At 49.0% G+C, this 8,736-nt stretch overlaps 3 protein-coding genes across 4 annotated transcripts in view; 2 read left to right on the top strand and 1 right to left on the bottom strand.

Moving 5' to 3' along the window:
• Positions 1–2,481: 2,481 nt before the first annotated feature.
• On the bottom strand, positions 2,482–5,842 carry LOC121591356 (leucine-rich melanocyte differentiation-associated protein-like). Of its 2 annotated transcripts, none has more exons than XM_041911748.1 (4): positions 4,967–5,842; positions 3,546–3,644; positions 3,319–3,462; positions 2,482–3,235 (listed from the first exon to the last, which is right to left on the bottom strand). In XM_041911748.1, the coding sequence occupies exons 1-4, from the start codon at positions 4,990–4,992 to the stop codon at positions 2,608–2,610; spliced, it is 897 nt and encodes a 298-aa protein (XP_041767682.1). In that variant the 5' UTR covers positions 4,993–5,842; the 3' UTR covers positions 2,482–2,607. The 2 variants fall into 2 exon arrangements, with proteins under 2 accessions (XP_041767682.1, XP_041767683.1); XM_041911749.1 differs by lacking the exon at positions 4,967–5,842 and adding an exon at positions 3,979–4,925.
• A 1,252-nt stretch (positions 5,843–7,094) lies between these two features.
• On the top strand, positions 7,095–8,699 carry LOC121593177 (SAC3 domain-containing protein 1). The gene is made up of 4 exons (XM_041915328.1): positions 7,095–7,306; positions 7,376–7,561; positions 7,625–8,360; positions 8,518–8,699. Exons 1-4 carry the CDS (start codon positions 7,248–7,250, stop codon positions 8,605–8,607), a joined length of 1,071 nt encoding a protein of 356 aa, XP_041771262.1. The 5' UTR covers positions 7,095–7,247; the 3' UTR covers positions 8,608–8,699.
• Positions 8,646–8,736, top strand: part of LOC121593173 (opsin-2) — a 57,421-nt gene continuing 57,330 nt past the window's right edge. The window contains exon 1 of the mRNA XM_041915316.1: positions 8,646–8,732. The gene's annotated coding sequence lies outside the window, so the exon portion shown is untranslated. The remainder of the gene's footprint in view (positions 8,733–8,736) is intronic.

Here is an 8,736-nt window from a genome sequence, read left to right as displayed (position 1 = left end):
CACACACACACCTGGATATCGCACTAGCGAAAAGACACAGCCGCAACGAACGACGCGTCGCACAGTTTTGCGCGACCGGGCGCGGTTGCTCGCGAACGGGTTGGCGCGCGCTTACGTCACGCACTCCGGCCGTCAGGGAGGGAGAGAGACAACGAGAGCGCACTCGAGACAGTTTGTGTATGTGCGTGTTTGATTCGTTTTGTTTGTTTGTTGCGCCTTTTTTTTGTGTGTGGTTTTTAGTTTGTTTGCGCTTCCTAATGGTTGCGGTACGTCTGCCCGAGATTGACACACTGGATCCCCGTACGAGCTGGGGGCAGTCAACACTACTGCCAGTAAAGGGCTCGAAAGGGCTGTCTCTGGGGTGGCTGTAAAAAAAACCGGTTTCCGCTCTCCCCCCAAAACCCCCTAACCCTCCGCCACTCAACAACTCCACCGAAAGGCTTTTCTTTTGTTTTTGCACGAGCTGGCACAACACAAACGACACTGCTGCTGCTGCTGCGGTCACACTGTCAAGCCTCGTGCGCCTTTTACCGCGTTACTGTGGCGTTGGTTGTAGAAAACACAAAAACACCAGGCGCCTCTCACTGTAAATTTGCATTTGCAGACACGCACTTGCACTTGCACTGGATGGATTTCAATAGGTCACAACGGCACACCACACCACAGGTCTTGGTCGGCTATTACTTTCATCACGGGTCACCGGTAGTTTAAAAATCGATTAGCAAATGCCAAACCACACCTTTGACCCCTTCTCCTTTTTCCCCTTTCCCTTAGGGTGACACACACACGCACACACACAGCAGCAGCGGCACAACTGTAAAATTTTGAATCTCAAATCACCTCAGGTTACGCCACCTCGGGAGCACGCGTGGACGACCGCAACGGCCTCACAAACCGAAATGCTTGCCTTGTTTCTTCTCGATTGCGTTTCGACTGACTGGCTCGGCCCCGACTCGCGCATGGTGTGGTGTCACTTGTGCGCTTGTGTGCGTGTTTTTGCGCGCTCCGTCTAACGCAAAACAAACACAACCTCGTACGGCTCTACCACCAACACCAGCAGCAGCACTACCATTAGATGGGTAGTGATCGCGGTATTGATCGATCGATCGATTCGGGTGCACACAAAGGGCCCCGAATGGTCGCGAATCGCAGTTGCACATGAAGGGCACACGCTCTCGCGCGCATCTGGTACGCGAAGGGCAAAGCACATGATCAAAGCACTGCACGGATCGCGGATTTGGCATGCGGGGTAGATCACGCTTATCACGCCGGAACGATGTATCTGTTGGGATATATGGTCAGACAGACGACCCGATACAGGCGCGTTGCTTGACCACTTTGTAATTCAAATGTTGGCAACACTGTACCACGGGCTGAGTGGATTTTACAGCAATCGGCTGAGGACAGTGGTGGACATAAATGTCCGCTCATATACTGCACAACCGCTTATTTGGTATCAAGAGTACAGTTGTATTGATTAAACCGGTTTTTTATTATTAGTCGCTCAAAAATTAATGATAATTTTAGGCACACAGTCACTTCCGTGGATTCGTTTTGGATTGGTTGTCTGTCCACTCTCAGTTAACAGACAGGTGCGAATTAAAGGCACACTCTTGGGGGTAGAGAGAAGATGACAACAAGGTTTTCGATCGTGCTAATTCCCCCTGTGGGTTTGAACCCGCTCGCCTCCTCCAGGTTCGTGGTCTATTGTTACTCCACTATCTAGCAAAATCAGCACTCCACAGTGTGACAATTGCAAAACCGGTATCAATCGGTAAAATCTACCCTTCCTGCTGCGCCACCGATGAGTCGTCCACCAAGTACACGCGTACATCAGGGCCACACGTGAGCACACGCGTCTTGCATAATGGGACCTGTTCGGGTTGCGTCGGCTTTCAATGCCAACGGTAGTAGTGAGCACCCGAATGGATGCACCCGACGTGCATGGCGTATGCACATCATGTGCCCTTTCTTTTTTTAAAAATAGCAACTTCCCTGGAACTTCCCCGAACCTCCGGCTAACTGCGCCGTACTCTCGCACCCAGCACGTGACCAAACCCCCCTTCAATCGCACCTGTGGATCGATGGGGCCAGGGCACTTCGGGATGTTTCCCTTCACGGGACACGGGGCCACTTCGAGCAGAGCGTGGATTCGATTACACCACCAAGGTGACCAGTGCGATGAAATATCAGATGCTTGCCTGCCAGATGGGAGACGCCTGCTGCACACAAACTCAAAGCACAATCAGCTACAGCCGATTGACGTCATTTACAATCAAGAACTTTCTTAGCCAGAGCTCCCAACTGCTCCCAACCGCCACGGGACATTGACCGGTGACCACAAAACGTTCTCTAGCACACACAGACACACACAGACACTGCCAGCTCCAAGCAGGGGCAGCTAGACTAGAGCCCTATCTAGACCAACCACAAGGGGTCACGCTTCATGCTCGTTCTCAAAACAATCTTCCTAATAATGCGAACAGTTTGGCGTTGTTTATGTTTTTGCTGTAATCGTGCACAAAGCATCCGAATAATGCTTTGAGGTCAATTGTTTATTACAAAAAAAATGGAAGCACACCTTGCACCACGTGTGGGGGAAGGTAATTACGAATGTCCCTGTGACTGTGTGGCACCGTTGCGACGCTTTCGGGGTTTCTTCTGTGCGGTGCCGGTGGACACCTTCGTCGAAGCTGCTGCTACCTGCTTAGAGGTTGATGTTACCGTCGAGGTCGTCGTTGGCGTTGTCTTAACCGTCGCTGTTGCTGTTACGGGTGGTGTTGTGGCAGGAGCATCGGCTCCACTAGGCAGCAGTACCGGGTGCTGACGACGCCCTACCGTCTCGAAGATGTTGTACGGTCCCTGGTTAAGGTTGTAGCTGTGCTTGAAGCTTTTCGCCTGCGTACGCTGGGCGGCGGTCACTTCCGCGTCGTCCAGGTAGCGCAACTGCGGCAGAATACTGATCACGAACAGCCGGTAGTCGTTGTGTTCGAGCGTGGAGTTGCCGTTGAAGGAGGAGGTCGCACCCGGGTTACCCATCAGCGATAGGTACTTGAGCGAGGGGCAGCATTCGCGGATGCGATAGATCCAGTTCTGCAGGTTAACGATATCACAGTGGTTGAGCCAGAGCAGCTCCAGGTTGGGAAGGGTCGGTAGCGTCCGCTCGTCCGGTTGTACGTTCTTGTCCAGGATGAGTGTGTTCAGCTGCCGGAAGTGTGTCAGGAAGGAGAGGTCTCTGCAGGAAGACACAAGGACAAATGAGTACCAGTGGGAAAGATCCTCCACATTGATCTCGCTCTCTCTCTCTCTCTCTCTTACTTGATTTCATTGTAGCTCAAATCGAGGATCGTCGTCGTGCGGGAGAACTTCTCGGCGATTTTGCGCGGGATCTGTGACAATCGTTCGTACGCCAACGAGAGCCGCTCGCCGTTCTGGTCAATGTCATCCGATTTGCTTGAGTCACTGGGAGAGACAGAGATGCGAACAAACAATTTTATAAAACCTATTTAACTTCCTTCCTCCCCTGTTTTTCCACAAAAACTCACCTTCCGGCACTTTTAATCGACATCGCGTCCGATGACCAGTCGTAGCTCAGATACAGCTCATCGTCCTCGTCCATGGTGGAGTAATTGTCGACGAAAAATCTGGAATCAGAAACCCAAACAAACGGAATGTATTCTTCATTCCCTCAGTCCGTGCAATGGGACGGAACGGGATGGAACGAATGGAAGCAGCCGGGACAATTTGTTTTCTGATAACAGAACATTCGTGTACCGCACCGAAATTTGACGGTTCAATGCGCCATTGAGACAAGCGAGCGAGCGAGAGAACGAGGTTAGTCAAATAGGACTCAATCGAATCAACACAACAGCATCACAACACAAAAGAGGTTGAGAGATGAACGATGGGGACAACGATCACTGTGCGTTTGGATGAGTAATGATGATGATGCTGATGCGTGTGCTTGTTTCTATTTACATCATTGTTTCGAGTCTTCTAATGGCCCTTAGTTTTGCTATTTTGTCCACACTCCGACACACTTTCTCTTAAAACTTCAGCCGCAGAATCTCGGTCCCGGTTCGCTGCTCCAATGCGACTGAAGAACTACACCATGCAGCACGCTTTTCAAGGCATTCTCTCGCTCTCTGTGCGGCCCTAAAGAGATGTCACAAAACACAAGCCATAAAAAAAACGAGAAAACTGATCCTCTCTTGATGAAGATAACGTCCTACTTCGTCACCACACCACACACACACTGCCCTGCCCCATCATTAACCGTGGGCTTAGATTGTGGTTAAGCCTGGGATTGTTGCATCCATCGAGTGGTTGCAATTGTCGGTAAGAGGGCAAAAAACGGCACATGTGAAAGTACTTGAAATAAGAGGCCACACATTCGGTGGCGCAAAATCGGAAACGCATTCGATTAATGGATGGAACGCTTCAGCGCCCTCGGACAGAACGCACCACAACGTGACGATCATCAAACGATGACGGTGTGATAAGACACCGGCGGTGACTGTGCCACTTTCTCTCACGGGTATTCTGCCGGGCTTATCATCGCTCAGTATACGATAGCGTCGTGTTCCGGCAGCTCGTTTAGATGATGCAAAGAAGAACGTGATGTGAATTCGGTACTTGATCTTCTTTCAACGAACACTGATGATCCAACTATACCGCCACTACTGTGTGCTAATCTCTGTTGATGCTGCGCAATCGATGGACCTTTGCATTTCCGCAGCTACTCTTCCCTTTGCTTACACTCATCGTTGCAGTAATTAATTTCCCCCTGCGAGGTCATCTTGGCAGATTAAAGCAGTGTATAGTGTGCCGATTGAATTATGCGTTCGATTGATACATTGTCCGCTGTGGCTCTCGCAACATGGCACCCATCCACCATTCCCCTTTTGCTATTACGCACTTTCACAAAATGACGGTCCCCTCCTGCGGTTCTGGGACGCTCACTTACCGCTCATTGTAGCCGATGGCTTGCATAATTGATACTGATAAGGATGATGTTCTGGGACAATTTGTCAGACTTCTGTACAATTGTGATCGTTTCACTTAAATATGCTTCTTCTCTTGTTGTTCACCGTTGCTATTCACGATCCAAAGAAAACGCACGCTGTCGTTAGATTAGTTTAGAAATACATTCAAACGATTGTTTCCCAAGATCGTGCTGGGTACAGCAGCAGCATAACGAAACACAACACACTAAACACAGCACAGCGAATGCTTAAAACCTGCAACGAATCGAATCCCGTTGTGGCCGATTGTGTGCCCTTTCTAGTCCGAGTAGTTTTAGCCGCGATAAGCGCGCGCTTCCTGTCGCGTGCTACCACACACTTGCTTGCGTTGCTGCCACAGACCAAGTGACGCAGACTGTTCAGAGGGCTCCTTGCTCAAAGCGGTACAATCTTTGCATACAGAAAGAACACTTCATATGTGTGTGTCCGTGAGAGTGGACCAACAATTTCCTACTTTCCTAGAGAGCTCCCGAAGGAGCGGCACAGCACATCGATTCCCACGCGGGACACAGCCTAGCAGCAAGTTTATTAATTTGGACCACGTTTTCTGAGCATTTGTTTCTTTTAATAAACCGCAACCGCGGAATCCTTAGCAGTGCTCTGTTGGCTGCGGTTTTGCGATCCACTCCCGAAACGGGAGCGTGTTTATGTTGTACGCGTCAAGGCCATAGTTTAAAAACTCCATTCCAGTTTGCCCGGTAGCACCCAGGGCAGGGTGAAATGCGTTAATCGTATTCACTTTGAGCCTCTCACCACTGAGCGTATTAGAATCGGTGTGATTGTGTAAGTGCCAATCAGTCATGAGCAATTGGTTCGGAACGCATTGCAGCTAGCGACTAATCGGGCGTTGGGTTGGGATTAAAGTTCTTACTTTGAGGCTGATAAGAAGATGAACAAAAAGGCACAATTAATTAATGCTTAATCCGTAGAGTTATGAGCTCACGTGCGAATTGTAATGAAACGAAGCTACTAAAAACAGGAGCTTGCTAATATCCAAAGAAATCAGCGGTTTTTGATTGACTATGGCTTACTATTCAACAATAATTTGCAATCGAAACAATTTTCTGTTCTTGAAATAGTTCCAACGGTTTTTAACAGATGAAATAATATTCAAATTCTACCTTTCATGTAAAAACCAACCTGAGCGACCACTGTGGATGTTCCAATCGCACTTGCAGTAGTGAACTGTACCCCATAAACGCAGCCCGGCGTAGCTGTCATTTTTGCGACTAAAACCGGTTTCAGACCGTCGCAAGAAGCAGTGTGGCCAGATTATTTTGGCGGTTTTCGGTAGGCGCATCAAAATTTTATCGGTAGTTTTCGTTAGGAGTTAAAGATTTTTTCGGTAGTTTTCGGTAGGCTTTGAAGTGTTGAGCGGGGGGGGGGGGGAGGGGGTTTGTCGGAGATGGAAGCTAATCTGTCCCATGAAGAGCAGCACGAGAAATTAACATCTTTCATTTATTTAAAGGAGATAGTTTAGATTTGCTTCATAGTGGTTATATGAGGCCTTTCTGAAGTGTCGATCTGAAAATTGTACAAGGGAATTTCACCCAACAAATGATTGGATCGCTCTAGCAGCAATCGAACGCGACATCGAACATGAAAAATATTTGGGATTTTACGTGTTCGATGTGCTAACCCACAAATCGAGCTTGTGAAGTCCTATACATTTTTCATGTTTGATGTCGTGTTCTAATGCTGCTAGAGCGCCGGGTTACATTAGCTGATAAATTGCATATAACATTTTATCAGCGCGTTCGATTTCATGAAGTGCAGACACGGGCCTTAGTTGTCTCTGTTGAACTTCTGGTTCTGGTTGCTAGTGATTTCCATATAGAGTTTAATACATTAAGTGATTTTGGAAATATGATTTTGGTTATATGACTTTTTGGTCAGTGTTACGAAAAAATCTGTAATTTTTGGTCGAATAAATGAAAAATCGGTAGTTTTAGGGGGCTCATCTGTGAATCGGTAGGCATATAAAAAAATATGTAGGAATACCGATAAATCGGTATTTCTGGTCACTCTGGCCAGAAGCCCGGATTTCTTTGCGAATTTCCCTCGCGAGGGAATCGTTTGTTTACAAACAAATCTGTTCGCGACTAGCGGACTGTGCAAATTTATTAGAAATTTCGAAGATTTCATTTAATTTAAGTGTCTTTATGTTAGTTGTATGTTAATCAGATAATTGTATCCAACCTTCACCAGTTACTACTCCAAACAATGAACGAATTCATCCGAGGAACTTGCGACGAGATGTGCCCAAAAGCGGAGATTGATTTGTTAGTCCGAACTTCTGCTAACTTTCTTATTGCGATTTTCCGTATTATAATCCTTTTTGTCTTTCCCAGACGTATCCGCGAGCGGATGGTACACTTCTTCGAAACCGATCCCGACGCCGGTGCCGCGGGGGTTCCGGATCGCAGTCGGATGGTGAAAGAGTTTACCCGGTCGGCTGCCGACCGACGACAACCAAAGCCGTGGGAAATACGCACTCCAAGAATGCTGCTGGAAACGGTCCACTATCTCCTTACAATGTTTGTACAGCGACGGCTCAGACATTTTGCTCGATATTTACCCTCATTTTCTTTCCATTTCAGTGTGCTTCCCGACCCACGGCGTCCATTCCATCAACGCTATGAATTCATTTTCGATCGTATGCGAGCAATCCGGCAGGAAATGGTCATACAGAACCTGTCCGTCGGTGAAGTGTTGCCCATCCTCGAGCCGATCGTACGCTTCCTCTGCTACAGCGCCTACCGGCTTTGTGAAGCACCGATCGCGGAGTTTGATCCGAAAATCTGTGCCCAACACCTGCAGGAGTGTTTGAAGAAAGTGCTCCGCTGCTACGAAGAGCTCGACGGAGACGATTTAAATCGGTTCGAAATGGAACGACTGTACCTTTCGTTCAATATCGGCAGCCCGGAAGCGACACAATCGGCGCTGGCACGATACGGTGCCTCGGAACCGGAGCTGCGGCTTCACATTACCACGCAGCTAGAGTGCCACCGGGGGAACTATTGCGCGGCGATAAGAAACCTGCTCCGCTTTAGTCCGCTAGAGGCGGCCGTCGCCTCCCTGCAGCTGCCCCAGTTCCGGCGCCGGATGCTGCAGCAGTTCTCGATTGCGTACCAGAGCCGCGTGCAAACGGTGCCGCTCGAATGGCTGGAAAGCGTACTCGGTTACGAGGGTCGCGAGCGCACGTGCCTGGCGGACGATTGTCGTCACTATAACCTTCAGCTGGTGGCGCGTACGGACGGGACGGACGCCGGGCACGGCAACCGTAGCTGGGCGGTGAAATTCGAGAAGGCTCAGTTCGATGGTCAGCGATGCGCGGTAAGTTTTTAATCACCATCCATCCATTCATCCAATCAATCGAGTTTGTCTCCGTTTGTTGATGCTCGCCGCGGAGACGGGCCCAAGCCGATAGTCGGTTGCGAGATAGCGATCAGTACCGTGTATCCGTTCGTTCGTTCGCATTTTTTCCTTCCAGCTTCAACCACGCAAAGTACCCCGAATCGAGGATGTGTTAGATCGTTGTCGAAACATTTCAAGGATGTTACTGGGCGGGTTCTGTGGATGATCAGTGCAGCGGAGGGGCAGCATCGACGTACACCGAGCTCGTGTGTGATATTTAACAATAAAAAAAGAGAGCAAATCAAACACTAATCCATTACTAACTTGCGGTCCGATGACCATCGTTAAAAGGTAG

The sequence above is a fragment of the Anopheles merus genome, chromosome 2L, assembly GCF_017562075.2.
Source record: "Anopheles merus strain MAF chromosome 2L, AmerM5.1, whole genome shotgun sequence".
Classification (NCBI taxonomy): Eukaryota; Metazoa; Arthropoda; class Insecta; order Diptera; family Culicidae; genus Anopheles; species Anopheles merus.
This window is presented reverse-complemented; position numbering and strand designations above follow the sequence as displayed.